The sequence below is a fragment of the Mobula hypostoma genome, chromosome 3 (genome assembly GCF_963921235.1).
Source record: "Mobula hypostoma chromosome 3, sMobHyp1.1, whole genome shotgun sequence".
NCBI lineage: Eukaryota > Metazoa > Chordata > Chondrichthyes > Myliobatiformes > Myliobatidae > Mobula > Mobula hypostoma.
The window spans coordinates 206,262,317-206,282,764 of record NC_086099.1 but is presented as its reverse complement, the minus strand read 5'-3'; the positions used below and the strand labels follow the sequence as shown (position 1 = coordinate 206,282,764).

At 43.2% G+C, this 20,448-nt stretch overlaps 1 protein-coding gene across 2 annotated transcripts in view; it reads right to left on the bottom strand.

Moving 5' to 3' along the window:
* Positions 1–19,268, bottom strand: part of ptprn2 (protein tyrosine phosphatase receptor type N2) — a 1,069,199-nt gene extending 1,049,931 nt beyond the window's left edge. For both annotated transcript variants that reach the window (XM_063044415.1, XM_063044416.1), the window contains exon 1: positions 19,037–19,268. In XM_063044415.1, the coding sequence (XP_062900485.1) occupies positions 19,037–19,118 (82 nt within the window). In that variant the 5' untranslated portion in view covers positions 19,119–19,268. The remainder of the gene's footprint in view (positions 1–19,036) is intronic.
* Positions 19,269–20,448: the final 1,180 nt, after the last annotated feature.

Sequence of the window (20,448 nt, the reverse complement as noted above, 5' to 3'; positions counted from 1 at the left end):
GATTTTATGTTTCTAACCCATTGACATGATTCATCACCTCAGAAACTATTTATCCTTTGCAGACTAAATGCCATTCTCAGATATTCTCTGTTGCTCTAGGACCCTCGAGGGTACCATCTTCAACAAAAGAACAAATCCTCTACCCTATTGCACACACCTTCATCAATATTATTGGTTTATATACACCCCCAGATAGGAACTTGATGTCAGTGAATATATTGAAACCAATACTCAGCATGCTGAATCAGAGGCCCACCAGCATAATTCTCTCTCTGAAAAACAGTTACAATCAACTCCAGACCTACCTTGGGGAAAATTGCCAAGATGAATAACAAAATTTTTTCATTAAAAAACATGGCACTTGGGTGTTCGGATTTGCTTCATTCGCGTCCTGACTGTCTATGTGACACGCAAGCCAGGGCAGTAGGATATGGAGAGCAAGCTGTTGCTCATGCAGCAGGCTCCGCCACCCCATGCAGCTGATGAGTCCAAAAGGGCAGCAAAGGCCGATACTGCCCGGCACCAGTGATGTTGTAGGAGTTGCCAGTCAGCATTGAACTCAACGTAAGACTGCCTTAGTGACTCTAGCTCCAGATTTTTTTTAATGGGGTTTTCTTCTGAAGCCTTCCCCGTGAGCAGCGGAGGTTTGAGATCAGAGTTTTCCTTCTCCTAGATGAACTGTGGCTGACAAGTACCATCTGCCTGAAGTGATGATTGTAAGGCACCAGTAACCGGCCTTTGCTCCTTCTCCTGTCAGCATGAATGGTGCCACCGGGCTTAGTGGTTAAGCCAGACATGAAGGCCAGGAGCTGGCCTTGGTTTTCAGAGGTTATCTGAGATGCATGCCACTGGGAACATTAAGTAGGTACTGTGGGAGCGAATCCACACTACCTCCCCTTACTATGTCAGCCTTAAGGGGCCTCCTTATAAGCACATACATAAATGAATGCTCATCTTTGAAGTAGACTAATGCAGTTTGAAAAGAGGATGATGAAAACATCATAGCAACACACACAAACTGGTGGAGGAACTCAGCATCAATGAAAGAAATAAAGAGTCGACATTTCGAAGACTCTTCGTCAGGACTGGAAAGGAAGGGGAAAGAACCCAGAATGAGAAGATGTGGGGAAGTGGAAGGAATACAAGCTGGAAGGTGATAGATGAAACTGGGCGGGGGTGGGTGGGAAGATAGGTGAAGTAAGATGCTGGGGAGGAAAATACCATCTTGCCAGATGTCGCACAACTGCTTGCGCTTGTATTATATTTTGGTCTTTCTATTTTGGTGCCTAAAGATCAAAATATATTGATCAATATCTATGAATAATGTCATATAACAATGGCATGAATCAGTGAGGGTATACCAGGAAACTTGTTCCCTTGAAGTGACCGCCTATCAGCTGACTGTGCGGGTCTTTACGCACAATTAGACTATCGGTGCCAGAGTAGGCTCCTGATGTTCCTATTGTTTTCAATTCCTTGCTAAGTGTATATTTGTCATTAAATATTGCTGCCATACCCATTGCATGTCAAGGTTATCCATGAAACAAAGATTCTACACATGCTTAATAAGTCATGCAGTAAAATGCCTGCAGATGAACAAACTGTGAACTTCAGTTGAACAGATCAAAACCAAAATTATGCTTGTTTCTTTTTTGCGTGATTGTAATAAACGTAGCTTCAGTGTGGGATCTGAACCCACGTCGCAAGCAGCGGTCCTCATATGCACCATTAACTCCCAACACCTGTATTTATACTTGGTCTTCCTGTTAAACCAACCTGTAAGTATGAATTTAGAATGGGGGTCATTTATGTAGTTAACAATGTAAACCACAAGCTCTTTTGGAGAGAACGGGTTGACCCGATTGAGGCATACAAGATGATGAAGAGTTGGTAAAGTGGGCGGCTGGAGACTCTTTCCCAGGACAGAAATGTCTCATACAAGGGATCATTATTTTAAGGAGACTGGAAGAATGTATGGGAGGGGGGAGTATCAGATGTCATTTATAAAGGGAAAGGTGAGCGCATGATACACCCTGCCAGGGGTGGTGGTAGAGGAAGATACATTCGGGGCATTTCAGAAACTCCTAGATAGATGGATTATAGAAAAGAGAAGGGTGATGTAAGAGGGAAGGGTTAGATTTTAGAGTAGGTTAAAAGATCAGCACAACATTGTTGCCCAAAGGGCCTGTATGCACTGTTCTGTGTTCAACAGGTACAGCCCTCCCAGACTGAACTAAGTTTACCTCATGGCACACACAAGATTTTCATGAATCAAAGGAGATAGTTGTCACTTTCTTAAGATTCTATATCCTGACTACAATTTGGCATCATGTTCCACAAAATATCACTACAATTATCTTTCAAGGGAATGAACAAAGGGAAAAAAAGAGAGGTAGGCAAAATAAAAGCAGGGTGTCAGTGACTTCAGATGCATCAAGAATCACAGGTCAGGTTTTCAGCAATAGCTCACCCCCAGTCTGAACCTCTACACACATTGCTTCAATACACCAAGATCAGATTTCCATCAATTTCAAAGCATTCACTTATATGTCAGAAGAAATAGAACATAGAACAGTACAGCACAGTACGGGCCCTTCGGCCCACAATGTTGTGTCGACCCTTAAACCCTGCCTCCCATATAAAACCCCACCTTAAATTCCTCCATATACCTGTCCAGTATAGAACATATAGAACATAAATGGTGCTGATAATCAAATCCTAATCATAACAAGAAGTTGGATCCTGCACTTAGATGGCATTGCACAACCTCAGAACGTCCCAACATGAATTTTAGAATTCCAAGCGCCTTCTAAGTGTTGTCAGGCCTTTAGGTGTCACTATGGCGATGACACTAAAGTTGCTGCCTCACGTTGCCATGGGCCTGGGTTCAATCCAGACCTCTGGTGCTGTCGGTGTGGAGTTTGCAGCTCCTCCGTGTCCTTGAGAAACTTCGGTTTCTGCTCACATCCCCAGAATGTCAACTCCTGATGTAGGTTTTCGACCGAAAATGTCGACAGTTCTTTTCCTCCCACAGATGCTCCTCGTCTGGCTGAGCTCACCCAGCAGACCGTCTGTTGCTCCAAATATGTGCAGGCTACTGGGTTAATTGGATAACGTAAATTGTCCCGACTGTGTGGTTGAGCAGTAAAGCAATCAGAAACAGTTTTATTATCGCTAATATATGTTGTGAAATTTGTTGTTTTGTGACAGCGATACAGAGCATGACATGAAAAATGACCAGAAGTTGTAATAAAAAATAACCAAAAGTAGTAGAAGAGAGGAAATGTTCAAGGGTATGTGGATTGTTCAGAGATCTGATGGTGAAGAGAAAGAAGCTGATCCTAGAACACAGAGGTCTTCAAGCCCTTGTACCACCCACTTGTTAGTAGTTATGAAACAAGGGCAAGTCCTGGATGGTAAAGGTCCTTAATGATGGATGCCAGCTGCTCGAGGCAAAGCCTGTTGAAACTGTCCGTCATTGCAGGCTATAGTCCACGATGGAGCTCTTGAGTCTACTAACCCTAACAGCTCTTTTGATCCTGTGCATTGAGGCACTCATTGATGCAACTAGTCTAAAGGCTCAGGCAAGAAACTTTTATGGGTCTTTGGTGATTTTCTTCAAATTCAATAGAGCTGCTAGTGTGCCTTCTTTGTGATTGAATCAATATGTTGGGCTCGGGATAGAACCTCTGGGACGTTAATGCCCAGGAAGATATGTGGGGAGAATAAAATGAGATTGGTGTGGGTGGGTGCTAGGTGAGCAGCATGGGGTCAGAATGATCAACCAGGGCACGCTCCCTTCTCGCTGCCTCCATTGGGAAGAAGGTACAGGAGTCTCAGAACTCACACCACCAGGTTCAGGGATAGGTATTACCCCTCAACCATCAGGCTTTGAACCGAAGCTGAAAATTTCACTCAGCTTCACTTGCCCCATCATTGAAATGTTTCCACAACCTATGGACTCACTTTCAAAGACTCTTCATTTCATATTCTCAATATTTATTGCTTAATTATTTATGATTATTATTTCTTTCTTTTTGTATTTGCACCATTGGTTGAACACACAAATTGGTGTGATCTTTCATTGATTCTATTACAGATTTATTGAGTATGCCTACAAGAAAATGAATCTCAGGGTTGTATATGGTGACATGCATGTACTGTGATAATAAATTTACTTTGAACTTTTGAATAACTCTAAATGAGGATATTGGTACAGTTTCAAATGATGCAAGACTCAAAATGCTTGAGATTGGATGAATAAAACAAAGACTTCAGGAACTTGGGGATATAGCAATCTGCAGGATCCCTTCCAAGTCTCGCTTCATCCTCACATGAAAGTACAGTACACTGCCCTTCTTCTTCAATCCTGGAGCAGAGCATCCATCAACAATCAGCGGAAACAGTGCAGCAGTTCTCCTCTGTCTTATCCAAAGGAATAAATGCTGGCCTTGTCAATAAGTCAAAAAAAAAATAAACAAGAAGAAACCGTGAAGGCAGCAACTATAATCAAATCACATCACGTCTGGACTGATGAGCTACTCCTGTATACTTTGCCATGTGGCTTCAATATTGTCATAAGCATTTGCAACCAAACTAACAATGAGGTTGGGAAGAGGTGGAAAATAGCAACTGAAAGGAAGGAATCTTTATACAGACCTACACCAGAAGATGCAGGAGGTCAGGCAGCATCTATGGAGGGAATGAAGAGTCAACATTTTGGGCTAAGATCTTTCATTGGAACTGGAAAAGAAGCCAGAATTAAAAGTCGGGGGGTGGGGGCGCGATAGGAAAAGGAGTACATGCTGGCAGGTGATAGGTGAGGGGAGAGGAGGGTGGGTGAGAGAAGCGGGGGATGAAGTAAGAAGCTAGAAGATAATAGGTGGAAGTGGTAAAGGGCTGAAGAAGGAGTCTGACAGGAGAGGAGACTCGATACAGTGTTCGCTGACAAATTTCTCTGAAACTGCTTCCCTTCCCCAGGCCCCCACTTACTCACCAAAGCAGTCAATGATCACTGTTTTGTGAAGGAAAACAATCATTGAAGTATGGAATAGAAAGATGCTCTTGGAAGCCTACCAACTATTCCTGTTACTCTTGTCAACAGCCATAATGAGCTCAATAAACGGATTACTCACTGTCAGCCTCTGTCATCATGAATGCAAGACACTGTGAAAATGACTTTTGAACTACAAGAACTGGGTGGCAGGCTCAATTATATTTAACCTTAAAGTTACTACAAATATGATGGAAAAGATTCAGGAATTAGGTTGACCTGTAATTTATTAAAATTCATTTCTATGCAACAAGCATCATGAAGTGATTATTTACAATGCAGATCGGTAAATTGGTTTATTATTTTCACATGTACTGAGGTACAATGAAAAAACTTTGAGTTGCATGCCATCCATACAGATCATTTCATTGCGCCAGTGCATTGAGATAGTAGATAGGAAAACAGTAACTGAATGCAGAATATATATTACAGATACTGAGAAAGTACAGTGCGGGTAGGCAACAAAGTGCAAGGTTATAACAAAATCTGCAGTTGCTGGAAATCCAAAGCAAGACACACAAACTGCTGGAGGAACTCAGCAGGTCAGGCAGATCTATGGAAAAGAGTACATAATTGATGTTTCGGGCCGAGATGCTTCTTCAGGCTATAACATGTAAGATTGTTAAGAGTCCATTTTACCATGCAAGGGGATCATTCAAAGGTTGTAAAACAATAGATAGAAGCTGTAAACACAAGAGATGCTACAGATACTGGAAATCCTGAGCAATACACAGAGAATGCTGGAGGAACACAGCAAGTCAGGTACCATCTATGGGCGGGAATGAACAGTCAACATTCTTGGGGAATACAAAATAATCTGCAGATGCTGTTGTCAAAGGAACACTCACAATGCGCTGGAGGAACTCAGCAAGTCAGTCAGCATCAGTTGAAAAGAGTAGTCGACGTTTCGGGCCGAAACCCTTCGTCAGGACTGAAGGAAGAACTTTGGGGAGGGTTTGAAGAATGCTGGTAGTTGAAAAAAACAGTAATTTTTATGACAAAGGGGTGGGGGAGGGGAAGCAGGGAGGTGATTGGCAGGAGAACAATAGTAGAAGGAGGCAGAACTATGAGGGAGGTGATGCGAAATACGGATAGAGGAAGGGAGGGGGAGGGAATTACCGGAAGTTGGAGAATTCTATGTTCATACCAAGGGGCTGGAGACTACCACTCCATCCGCCACAACAGACAGGATCTCCCGGTAGCCACCCACTTCAACTCTGCTTCCCACTCCCATTCAGATATGTCCATACATGGCCTCCTCTACTGCCATGATGAGGCTAAGCTCAGCTTGGAGGAGCAACACCTCATATACCGTCTAAGTAGTCTCCAGCCCCTTGGTATGAACATAGAATTCTCCAACTTCCGGTAATTCCCTCGCCCTCCCTTCCTCTATCCCTATTTCGCATCACCTCCCTCATAGTTCTGCCTCCTTCTACTATTGTTCTCCTGCCAATCACCTCCCTGCTTCCCCTCCCCAACCCCTTTGTCATAAAAATTACTGTTTTTTTCAACTACCAGCATTCTTCAAACCCTCCCCAAAGTTCTTCCTTCAGTCCTGACAAAGGGTTTCGGCCCGAAACGTCGACTAATCTTTTCAACTGATGCTGACTGACCTGCTGAGTTCCTCCAGTGCATTGTGAGTGTTCTTTGGGAATGTCGATTACTTATTCCCCTCCTTAATTGCTACCTGACTTTGAGATGCTCTGGCATTTTGTGTGGGATAGAAGTTATCCTTGAGCCTGGTGGTATCATAGACTTTTTATCTTCTGCCCAATGGGATGGGGGTTTTTGATTATGCAGGCTGCTTTACAGAGGCAGCAAGGCAGGTGGACAGAGATTACGGAGGGGAGGCTATTTTCAGTGATGTGCTGAGCTGTGTCCACAACTCTCTGCAGTTTCTTACAGTCATGGGTAGAGCAGTTGCTGCATTCAGATAGGATACTGTACTTCCCATTAATAGAAATTGGAGACAGTAAAGGTGACATGACAAATTTGTCCGCCTTTTGGCTATGGTGTCTACATAGTTGGACCAGGACACATTATTGAAGATATTCACTCCCAGGAAGTTTAAGGTTGAACAAGAAATGTTTCATACATTATGTCAGTCAGAAGCATTGCAGCAATCGCAGAGATGGGCATTTCCAGAAGGAAATCGATGGACAAAAAATATAACCAAAGCAAATACAATAAAAATGGTTGCTTTAGGATAGAAAACATAAAGCATTTCAGTCCTATTGTTAGATTTGAGCTGATCTAGATCTTAATTCAACACCTGCAGCCTTAGTTTCTGTAGCTCTTACCTATAAGAAAGAAGCCTTAGTCAGGTCAGTCTATTAGCAATCTCCAATTTATATTGAGATTGTACAAGTAGTTGGGGAGGCCAATTTTAGAGTACAGCGTGCAGTTCAGATCACCTACATACAGGAAAGGTATCAATAACAGACATCCCACCTCTCCCGGAAGTTCCGGGAGTCTCCCGCATATTAATACTGGCTTCCTGATGCCCGCAAATTATGTACAATATCCCGGAAATCAATTTTTTTGAGAGCGAGTGAGCAAGTGAGCGCAAGAGCGAGAGAGAGAAAGCAAGAGAGAGCGAGAGAGTGAGCAAGAGAGCAAGCGCGAGAGCGACGAGAGACAGCGCGAAAGAGAGTGAGAGAGCGACCACGAGAGAAAGAGAGAGAGAGAGAGAGAGAGAGAGAGAGAGAGAGAGAGCACACCATGGTAGAGTGTTCCAAAAAAAGAAAGTATAATACGTACGTCACCCCAGACTACCCTAAAGTATAACCCTGCCTAATAGGGGTCATAAATAATGACAGTGTTTCTCGCTGCACTGTTTGGAACAGTGACTTTTCTATTGCCCGTGGTGGGTTAAGACTGTACAAGACATGTTGAGGTGAGTTTAACAGGTGTCATTCGTTCATTAGCATAGCTAACGTTATTTAAACTAGCTGGTTAGCTGCTAAGGAGCTACTCTATTGCAGACATCCCACCTCTCCTGGACGTTCCGGGAGTCTCCCGCAAATTGATGGTGCTACCCCCCTGAAATGAGTTTTTGCAGGATGGGATGTCTGCAATAAGCTTGAAAGGATGCAGAGAAAGCTTACATGGATGTTGTTAGGGCCTGAGGATCTGGTTGAATAGGTTAAGATTTTAGTCCCTAGAGCATAAGAGAATGAGGGAAGATCTTACACGGGTATATAAAATTATGAGTGGAAAAAATAGGGTGAATACATGGGGGCCTTTTCCCCTCAGGCTAGGTGAGAGCAGAACATGGGTTTAGGGTGAATGGTAAAATATTTGAGGTGAATCTGAAGAGGAACATCTTCGCTCAGAGGGTGATGTGAGTGTGGAAAGTTGCTAGCAGAAAGGTCACATTTTAATTGTAACACTTAAGAGAAGTTTGAACAGTTATGTGATTGAAAAGGGAGCTTGGAGGACTGTAGTCCAGCTGCAGGCAGGTTGGAACTAGGCAGATTATCAGGTTGGCATGAACTGGACGGGCTGAGGGCCTGGCTCCGTGCTGTAGATGGGTGAGAGGTGAAATGGCGCAGGGGAAGGGGTTAGCGGAGGGAGGCTGAAGGACTTGCAAGGAGAATTGTTGATAAGGTAACAAATAAGGCAATTTGTCTAAAAGGAGTGCTCTAAGAGCCAGTGTGGACTCAATAGACTAAATGGTCTTTCTCTATATTATCAGAAAACATAACATGTGACTAATACGAATGGAGACCTCCAGATCGCAACTTTTGTAAGAAGGAGTGATTCCTGACCTCACGGGTGCCATGTTAAAAACCCACGGCTCTTTATTCTGGCCTTCCACAGATTCTAACTTTTGTGAGAACAGGCTACAAGGATAATTAAAGAGAGCATGGAACTGCACTACGAGTTGGCACAGATTGGATGGGTCAAGGTAGTCTCCTTCAATGTTGCACAGAAGTATGGAAACCCAGTGGAGATGGCCAGCAACTGGGGACAGATAAACCACAAGTCAATTAAATGGAGCCACAGATCTACAGCCAAGTAAAGGCTCGCCCACAGAACTCTGTACTGGGCAAGTCAAATAGACCTGGCATGAAGGCCTCTTGTAATAGTTCTCCACAAAAATGTCAAAACTTATTATTTTAGGGCCTATTTGTCTCCAGTGGCAACAAAGCAGGTAGCAGGAAGACACATATTAGCTAATACAGACCTAAAATGGTATACAGTACAAGGGTAATCCGATTGGGACCTGTCCACTGAACAGGCATCAGGTCGTAGATCCCAATGAAAGTGGCAGCAAGCTAACTATCAGCACCAACAAAGCAATAACTACCAATTCCAGTATCACCAGCATAATATTCATTGAAGCAAGTCAAGATCAACCTTACTGAAGTCAATACATGTAGGGTTGAGAAGGTGAACAGCTTTAAGTTCCTCGGCATACACACCACCGAGGATCTCACGTGGTCTGTACAAACCGCCCGTGTGATGAAAAAGGCACAACATCGCCTCTTTCACCTCAGCCAGTTGAAGAAGTTTGGTATGAGCCCCCAAATCCTAAGAAACTTCTACAGGGGCACAACTGAGAGCATCCTGACTGACTGCATCACTGCCTGGTATGGGAACTGTACTTCCCTCAATCGCAGGACTCTGAAGAGAGTGGTGTGGGTGGCCCAGCGCATCTGTAGATGCGAACTTCTCACTATCCAGGATGATCTAAACGCCACAAACATACCTGCTTTTACCACCACATCCAGAAGCTCATTCCAGATGCTGATAACTCTGCTGTGCAAAAAAAAAGCCTCACAGTCTTCCTTTAAACTTTTTTTCTTTCATCTTAAATGTCTGTCCTCTAGTATCTTGACATTTCTACCCAGTGGAAAAGACTCTGACAGTCTATCACTCTTTGAACAAAGTTCAAAGTACATTTATTATCAAAATATATATATATCAGCATATACAACTCTGAGATTTGTTTTCTTGTGGGTAGGCGCAGAAAATCTAATAACCAGAACAGAATCAATGGAAGTCTGCGCCCAAGAGGGCAAAAAGCAACAAACTGTGCAAATAGAAAAAAAAGATAAATAGATAGATAGATAGATAAATAAATAAATAGAAAGAAAGAAAGAAGGAAAACAGTGAGTCCATAAGTTGTGGGAACATTTTACTGATGGGGCAAGTGAAGTTGAGTTCTAAATTGGTTCTAAAGCCTGATAGCTGAGGTGTAATAACGGCTACTGAACCTAGTGATGTGTGTCCTGAGGATCCTGCAGCGAGCAGAAAGTGCGACCTGGGTGGTGGGGGTCTCCGATGTCACTCAACAATGCTCCATGTAGATATGCTGAATGGTGGGGGAGGCTTTACTCATGAGGGACTGGACCGTATCCGCTAATTTCTTTTTTGTAGTATTTTCCGTTCAAAGGCTTTGGTGTTTCCATACCAGGCTGTGATACAGGCAGTCATTGTACCCTACACCGCACATCTAAAGAGGTTTGTCAAAGTTATAGATGCCATGCCAAACCTTTGCAAACCTAGAGGCACTGGCGTAGTTTCTTCATAAATGTGCCACAGGCTGGGCCCAGGACAGATCCTCCGAAATTATAACACTGAGGAATTTAAAGCTGCTGATCCTCTCCACCTCTGACCTCCTGGTGAGGACTAGCTCATGGACCTACGATCACTAATCAGCTCCTTGGTCTTGCTGACACTGAGTAAGGGGTTGTTATGGCAGCACTCAGCCAGATTTTCAATCTCCCTTCTATATGCTGATTCGTCTCCATCTTTGATTCCGCCTACAACAGTGGTGTCATCAGCCAACTTGAATATGGCATTGGAGCTGTGCTTAGCCACACAGTCATGGGTGTAAAGTGAGTAGAGCAGGGAGCTAAGCACACAGCCTTCTGACGCATTTGTGCTGATGGAGATTGTGGAAGAGATATCGTTGCCAATTCAGAAGGACTGGGATCTACAAGTGAGGAAATCAAGGATCCAATTGCACAAGGAGGCATTGAGGCCAAGGTCTTGAAGCTTATTAATTAGTTTTGAGGGCTGATAGCATTGAATGTTGAGCTGTAGGCATTAAAGGGCATCTCTTGCTGTCCGGATGTCTCACCGTTGGATGGAGAGACAATGAAATGGTATCTGCTGTGGACCTGTTGTGCTAGTAGGCAGATTGGAGCAGATCCACGTCACTTCTCAGGCAGGAGTTGATATGTTTCATCATCAATCTCTCGAAACTTTTTATCACCGTGGATTTAAGTGCTACTGAACAATGGTCATTGACACACGTTTGTGTATTTGCAGGCTTTTACACAGGACCCAGTGGGTGCAGAACTTTCGATTGCAGTCCTTCACCACAAAGCCTTTGGCATTGAGAACATTGTATCGGCGGCACCATGATTCAGTGCAACCCTTTACATAAACACCCAAAGCCCAGGATGTTCACCTTGTTTATTTGAGAGGGTGCACTGACCATCCAGATGAAGGGTCTCAACCCGAAATGCCAATTGTCCATTTCTCTCAGTATTTGCAGCCAGACCTGCTCAGTTCCTCCAGGAACTTTCTATGTTGCTTCAGACTTCCAGCATCTGCAATCTCTTGCATCAATGATTTGCTCCCACTCCCGCTTCGTGGGTTCCAAAACGACTGTTGAGGCCAATGTGGGAACGGCAGGTGGGACAGGAAACCATGGCGAGGCAGGAAGATAGGCCACTTGTGAGGTTTTGTGCTCCTACCATTAATCATACAGGGCTTCTGTACTTGTACCAACCAAAACGTTCTCGATGCCAACCAAATAGTCCTTCTCCACTCAGGGCCCAGAGATTCCCAATAATCAATACAGGTGTTGCACTTTTTCAAGAAAGCTCATTGCCCCTGTTTGAATCTTATCCTAAGTCTGACTAGTAGCCATTTTGCTTGGCAAAGCATGGAACAGAGCATCAGCTTTGCAGATCTGGTGTCCTACATGGAAATAAAATGGCTTGTCATGGAATAACATAAAAATAACCTGAATGCTGTTAGTGCTCCAGTACTGAAAACGCTTATCTTGGAAACCATACTACAAGGTGGAGAACATAACTTCACGTTCTGACATTCACATGTAAAGGAGAAAACATGACATAATATGTGGCATTTACAAGATGTATGATTACCAGACAGGACTTACACATTCAGTTCCCGTGCATTCGAATTGTGGTACCAGACCATGAACCATTCAGAATACTTTCTGCAGCACATCTGTAGAAGTTTGCTACAACTATTCAGTGAAAAGCTGAGCCTCCTTAACCTCCTCAGGAAATAAAGATGCTGCTGCACTTTTTGCGATTGCATCTATGTGCTGGGCCCAGGACAGATCAGCTGCTATCTTAATGCCCAGGAATTTAAAACTACTGGCTCACTCTACTGCTGATCCTCCAATGCAGACTGGCACATGTTCGCCTTCCTGCCCTTTCCTGAAGTCAACAATCAGCGCTTTAGTTTTAGTTGAGCGAGAGGTTGTCGTTGTGACACCGCTCAACCAGATTTCCAATCTCGCTCCTGTATTCAATACCCATCACCGCCTGTAACTTGTCCGATAACTGCGGTGTCATCAGCAAATTGGTACATAGAATTACAGCTGTGCCTAGCCACACAGACAGGAGTATATAGAGTGTAGAGCATGCAGCCTTAACGTGCACCTGTGTTGATGGTCATTGAGGAGATGCTGTTAACAATCCTCGGCGATGCTGGACAGAACACAAATGATTGTGGTCAACCAATGAGGAAAACAACTATCCAGCTGCAGAAGGGGAATTATAGAGATTAGTCACATACCACTAAATTCTAAATTTTTGTTTAGTTCATTGATTCTAAAAATAAGGGTTTAGATATTGGTTTTAATATTTAAATAATTCTTGAGCCCCATCTATAAGTAAATGGAAATGTTCCTTGCACATCTGCCTCACTCAATCCTCCAATGACATTCCCCCTTGTCCTTACCTACCACCCAACGAGCCTCCACATCCAACATGTCATTCTCCATAACTTCTGCCAAATCCAATAGGATCCCACCACCAGGCACATCTTCCTGTCGTCTCTCTCCGCTTTTCGCAGGGATGGAACTCTCTGAGATTCCCTTGTCTGCTTGTCCCTCCCAACCAAGCACACGCCAGGCAGTATCTCTGAAACTGCTCTAAACGTTTTACCTGCCTGCCCCTACACCTCCTCCCTCACCAGCAAATAGGTTTCTAAACAGGTGCAGCCACCTCAACACAGGTGAAGCTGACATATATTCCTCTCTGCAGTTTCTCACCTCCTTCCCTTTATTCCAGTGACAAATCCATGATTCACTGTCTTCTCCAATCAGATTTTAAATTTGCTTCTTTCACCTATCATCTTCTCACATCGTTCCCATTTCTCTCCCCCCTCCCCAACCACATACCCTTCTTCCTCCTCATCTCGATTCACTTATCACCTGTCAGCTTCTTCTCCTCACTTTCCAGCCACTCTTTTTATTCTGGCTTCTGTCCTCTTTCTTTACAGTCCAGACGAAGGCTCTTGGCCCAAAAATTTGACCGTTCATTTCCCTCCATAGATGCTGCCTGACCTGCTGAGTTCCTCGAACATTTTGTGTGTGTTGCTCAAAATACGAACTGAATTTTGTGTTTGCTTTTTGTTCTACCAAATCTGCTTTTGAATAAATCTTCACTAGTGAAAAGTTTATTTGTCTTTTCTAAACACCTTTCACTCATTTCAGCTCTTAATTACAACACCGTGATTTAATTACTTCCTAGGAACAGTTGTTATTAATCTTGTCTGCCAGATTTTCCATCTAACCTCTCAGTGCCAAATCCATCTCTCGACTGGAGCTCAGAGTTGTTTTTTCAGTCATTACAGTGAAGTAAATTAGCACCTCAAATAAATATTCGTTCACATCTGTATGCTGGTACCAAACTGCTAGTGAAGCTGAACACGTCCTAAATCCTTTCATAGTAGAACAAGCTGCAATCATATTAGTATTATTTCTAACGTCTTAAAGACTGGGACGCACAAGAAATTTTAGCAGAGTGCAGGAAAGAAGGTATGGATGTTACCTTCAATGGAACAGAATAAACAGTCGACGTTTCGGGCCGAGATCCTCATCAGTACCTGAAACGGCAACTGTTTATTCCCCTCCATAGACGCCACCTGACTTGTTGAGTTGCTCCAACATTTTGTGTGTTGCTCAAGACTTCCAGCATCTGGGTTTACCCATGTTACTTTATTCAAGTCAAGTTTGTTGTCATTTAACTATATACATGTACACTGTCAAACAAGACAATGTTTCTCTGGGCCAGGGCATAAAGCACGTATGACACACAATAATTTTGGTAAAAGGATAAAATCAGCAGATGAATTACACATAAATAAACAAAATAAAGTGCATAAATTAAATTTTATAAGATTAACCGGTGACACTTTGATTGTGATGCAACATGGAGTTCGGAAGCCTAATGGCCTGAGGGAGGTAACTGTTTCCCACCCTGACTGTTCTTGTTTAATGCATCAGCCTCCTGCCCCGATGGTAGAAAGTCAAAAGAGGATGCTGGATGAATGGGTGGGATCCTTGATCATATGAAGGGCCTTGAGTACACGGTACTCCTGACAAATGTCCCTAGGAAGACCCCTATGATCCTCTCACTGTCCTTTGTAGGGACTTCCAGTCCAATGTTCGGCTGCTCCCATACCAGATGGAGATGCAGTCTGTCAGGACCCTCTCGATGGTGCTCCTGGAAAATTAGGTTAAGATGATGGTGGGGGGTGGGGTTGGCATTGCTTGCCTCAACCTCCTCAGGAAGTGGAGGCAGTGCTGTGCCTTCTTGCTCAGGGAGATGATATTGAGGGACCAGGTGAGCTCATCGGTGATTCAGTTCTTTCATTACGGCTACATAATTTAAAACGTGTAGGAGATCACAAAATAATGGAGCCCAAGTTGAACACTCCTATTCACACCTACGATTTGTTACAATTATGTATACACTTGCAATAATCTTGCACAGATTATTACACCATGCCTATAATTATTAGGGCTGAGGTTGTAACGCAGTACTCAAAGCTGAATCAGCAGGTGTAATGCAATGGGATTTTCAAGAAGTATTTCATAAGGTAACATCCAAGATGTTATTACACAAGGCAAGTGCTCAAGGGATTGAGAGTAATAAATGAAAGATTAAAAACAGAGAGTGTGAACAGACAGACAATATTCAGCTCAGCCAGCTGTTACCTGTGGTTTGGCGCTAAGACCAGTGTGAATAGACCTCAGTTCTGTACAGTCTCTGTTCAATCATAGATGTTGTGACAGTGTGCATGACCTATCTGGCTTATGATGTAATGCTAGACTGGAGTGTAAGAGGGTGCAAAAGCCTTTGAAAAACATGAAAAGATTGCTCCACCATTCAACTGGATCAGAGATGATATTCTATTTTCCTTCAAAGTCAAATTTATTATCGAATTACCTAGAAGTATATGTTATCTAATACCTTGAGATTCATTTTCTTTCAGGCATTTACAGGGAAATAAAGAAATACAACAGAATTTGTGAAAAACTATACACAAACTAAGACTGACAAACAACCAATGTGCAAAGAGAAATTGTGCAAATTGAAAAAAAATAATACTGAGAACATGAGTTGTAAAAAGTCCTTGAAAGTGAGTCTGTAGGTTGGATTGTGGTGAGTGAAGTTACCCACGCCAGTTCAGGAGCCAGATGGTTGTTGGGTGGTAACCGGACCCAAGCCTGGTGAAGTGGGTCCTAAGGATCCTGTCTTCCTGCCTGATGGCCGTAGTGAGAAGAGACCATGGCCTGGATGTTGCAGAGTCCTTGATTATAGATGCTACTTTCTTGTGGCAGGGCTCCATATAAATGTACTCAAGGCTTTGTCTGCATCCACCACTTTCAGAGACATTTCTGTTCCTGGGGTTTGGTGTTTCCACTCCAGGCTATGATGCAACCAGTTAGGATACTCTCCAATATTATCTATAGAAGCTTGTCAAAGTTTCATGCCACCCATATCCACTAAAGCGTAAAAATACAGAAATTTGCTTATCTCTATCTGATAACAATCAAGGTCCAAGCTTCCAAAGCTTTCTGGTGAAGAGAATTCCATAGACACCAGACACTGTGTGAGGAAACATCCTCTCATTTCAGTCCTAAATGTCCAGACTCTTGTGTTGAGACACTGTTGCTTGGTCCCAGACTCTTCTGCCAGGCAGATCATCATCCTCACTTCAATCCACTCAGTCCCTTTAACAATTTTGAATATTTCAATGTAGTCAACTCTCATTTTAATAAACTTTGGAGAATACAGAACTACCCCATTCAGTCTCATCTCATTGGACAGATCGGCCATTCTAGGAACCAGTCTTTGGTGCACTCCTTCCAAAACAAGTACATCATTTCTCAAGAAATTAACCCATAATTGAACCGTGCATACATCAGGTGCAGGCTTACCAAGGTCTGTTTTAATTATAGTAAAACATCCTTATTCTTGTATTCAAATCCTTTTAAAAGAGCATACTATTTGCCTTTCTAATCACCTAACTGCCCCTGTATGTTGGCTTTCAGTGATTTATGTACAAGGATGCCTAGGACCCTTTAAACAGAAAATATTATCCACTCATCACCCCATAAAAATAATTAGCAGGTTTGTCTTTTCTACCAAAGTGGATGACACTGTTCTTCATCTCCCACTCACTATCCTCTTGGAGCTATCATATATCATCAGCACTCCACACATCCCCTTCGTTTCATGTGCCATTGATCTTTACAATGTCGTATCTCATTGCTTGTACTGTCAGTGAGTACCCGGGGTCCTCAAGTACTCCCTCAAGTTCCCCCACCAAGTCAAATCCTGCAAGCCTGACACTAGATGTGTTAATGGGATGTGCAAAAATATGACAGATGGAGTAAGGGAAGGTTATCAACTTTAATTGGAAATATTGGCTGCAGAATAGTGATGGATTGAGAGGTGAAAGACTGGGTGTCCTAGTACATAGAAAACGTAACATCAGCATGTAGGTAGAGTAATTAAGAAAGCATACACTCAGTGTCCACTCTATTAGGTACCTCCTGTACATAATGGCCTTTGAGTGTATGTTCATGGTCTTCAGCTGCTGTAACCCACCCACTTCAAGGTTCGACCTGCTTTGCATTCAGAGATGCTGTTTGCACATCACTGTTGTTACCAGTAGTTATTTGAGTTACTTTCAAGTTCAAGCAGTCTGGCCATTCTCCTTTGATCTCTCTCATTAACAAGGAAATTTCGCACACAGAACTGCCTCCCACTGGAAGTTTTAAAAAACTTTTTTGCACCATTCTCTGTATACTGTACAAACTGTTGTGCAGGAGATCAGCAGTTTCTGAGATACTCAAACCACCCCGCCTGTCCCCAATAATCAGTCCATGGTCAAAGTCACATAGATTAGATTTCTTCCCCATTCCAATGCTTGGTCTGAACAACAAATGAATCTCTTGACCATGTCTGCATCCTTTTATGCATTGAGTTGCTGTCACATGATTGGCTGATTAGAAATTTGCATTGATGAGCAGGTGTTTCTAATAAAGTGGGCAATGTGTGTATTAGCCTTTATGGCAAACTATCTCAATAAAATGATATAGAGCTTTGGTAAGGGGAATACTTAGTGCAGTCTTAATTCCTTTAAAAAATGAGACACCCTTTTAAAACAGATATGAGGCAAATTGATACACAAGAGACTGCTGAAATCATGAGTATGTAAAAACAAACTGTTGAAGAAACTCTGTGGTTCAGGCAATATCTGTGGAGGCAAAGGCATTGTAGCTCTTCCATGTCAAGGATGAGAGTGCAGAGAGTAGATAGCCAATATAAAGAGGTGAGGGGGAGAAGCTGGCAGACAATACGTGGAACCAGGTGAGGAAGGAGATAATGGGCAGGTAGTCCCAGGTTAGATACAGCTTTTGCCTGCATGTCATCTAGAGGCATCATTCCACACACAAGTACACTGAGGTGTTACAGAGAGAAGGCAGAACATGGTGTTATAGTTACAATGAATGTGTCATGCCCTTAGATAAACAAAGTGCAATGGTCATTGCGAGGGAGATTGGAAGAATGGCAGAGCTGTCTGCAGCGAGCTCCTGTCCTAATTTGTATTTCCATAACTACAGAAATGCAACAACTTGTACAATTCTTGGGTTTAGAGGGAATATTTTCACGGGGAGAGATTTGACCCCAATGTAAATGCTGTTTGGACGTTTATTCAGCTGAGAATCCTAAAAAAAAAGAGGCTTAGGGGTGGAAAGCCCCAGACTAAGAGATTTGCCCTCTTGATGCATATGTACTCGCGAAGATACAGAGCGCGGAGGATCTTCGGCCCTCTTCATCCATACAGACTAATGGCTTGGAAACTACGGGGATAAAGTGATGTGTGGATTATGAGGGCAAGTGGAATGGCCTTAGGGAATCAAGCAGGATATCACTCAATGACCGCGCATCTTGAGGGGCTGAATCTACTTCTGCTCTCACTTATCTTCTTACTGATCCCAGAGGGCGGTCGGCGGTTAGCGGACAGTCAATAACCACAATGAAGTAATTCCGCCTGCACAGGACAACAGAAGCAGGCATTTATCAAAATCTATAGCGAAGTATCTGACGTGATGTGTGGGCATGGTTTCTAGCCGGGGTCTGTATCGATGCAAAAGTTAACACGGTTACCAGTGCTGGTACTATTTAAACCAGCCTAAGCCGTGGGCTCCCGCCCGTCTGAAGTCAGATCCGATGCACTTGCAGGTCTACTACGCACAAATGACAACCCCAGCCCATTATCTACGGAAATTTCACGCAGGTTCATGGAAGGATGAACGCTAGGTTTCTTTTTTTTTTACAGCCTGTTTTTCTGTCGCATGTCAGAGATTTGGATGCGCAACCTGATGCACCCGCATCGAACAAGATCTTCACCTGATAGAGCGGGTATCCTTTAAAAAATATAGCACAAGCTACAAAACAAACTTACCGAATTTCTTGTCCGCTCGCACGATCAAACGGGACTGGAGAGCCAACAGGAGCAGGAGGATGGAGTAGATCACTTCCATCATTCTTCATCCATTGCACTTCGACTAGCAATCCATTCCGGGCGAGATGAAAGGGAGATGTGTGATGGGTGAAGCGAAGCGGCGCTCTCCAGCTACTCGCAGTGATCAGCCGCTTCAAAATCGACAAGCTTCACTCCGCCCTCTCTCCTTTTGTCAATCATTGGTCCCGGGGCCGTCCTCTGCCTTACGTAACCGCACATGGACCAGCCTCCCTCCGCGTCAATCACGGCATTCAGACGATCCCGGTTCCCTGTCAATCACCGCATTCGAACGACCCCAGCCCTTGTCAATCATCGTTTTCGGCCAGGATTCACTCTCTGTATGTCCATCACCGTGCACTGACTGGACCCGCATGCTGCCAATCATGAGAGCGCAGGCCCTTCCACCTACCAATCGCCTCTGCTGGATAAAAACCCTCTACCTCAGCCTATTATCCAGCAGTGGCATTAGCCGTCGTCTGGTGCTGCTGCCCAGTGACCAAGGGAAGAAGTTAATTAATTGTTGCATCCGCTGCAACACCATTGATCACAACTGTTCAAATTGACACCGTCAAAGCAAAGGTTTCTGAGAATTATACTTACCTATTTGGAATTTGAAGCACCATGCTGAGTTGGGTTCCTCTCCACTTGATCCCAATACTATTGATGTGATTTTAAACTATTTCAGTTTACGTTTGACGTGATTCCCTACTCTTAAAGCCATTGTTTTCAGTCTGAATTATACACGACTTATTTCATTATAAAAAGTATGATAGCTGCGATGATTGCAATCTAATTTCATGTCATGAATCTCATTTAAATGACCAAACGTCTAGAATTGTACTCCAGTGAAATTATACAAATACTCCATTGGGTGCACGGTTTTTATCTGCAAAGCCTCCTTAACAAATTTATTTGTTTTCCAGTAAATTAAAATCATAAAACTGCCTAAGCATGAAATTAGAGCAGAACATTCCAGAAACATTCAGCATACCAGGTAACTCCGGCAAGAGTATGTCCCCGTGAAGAGTCTTCAAGCTAATAAATAATTATTTCTTTTTCCAAAGATGCTTAGAACATACCTTCATTTTTCTCTATTATTTTCTGGGTGGGGTTCTAAAAAGGTGTTACTAAAAATTGGTGCCAGGCTTCTACATTAATTAGTTGGATAAGGGGAGCAAGTGTAGTAACTGCAAGTTCGCAGACGATGCAAAACTGAGTAGCTATATAGATTGGAAGGACAGAGGGAGGCTTCACTGTTATATATAGCTAATAGGATGAATATAGCCAATAAAATATAATGTGGTAAAAAGTAAACTCATCCACGTTAGCAGATTTTTAAAAGACAATATATG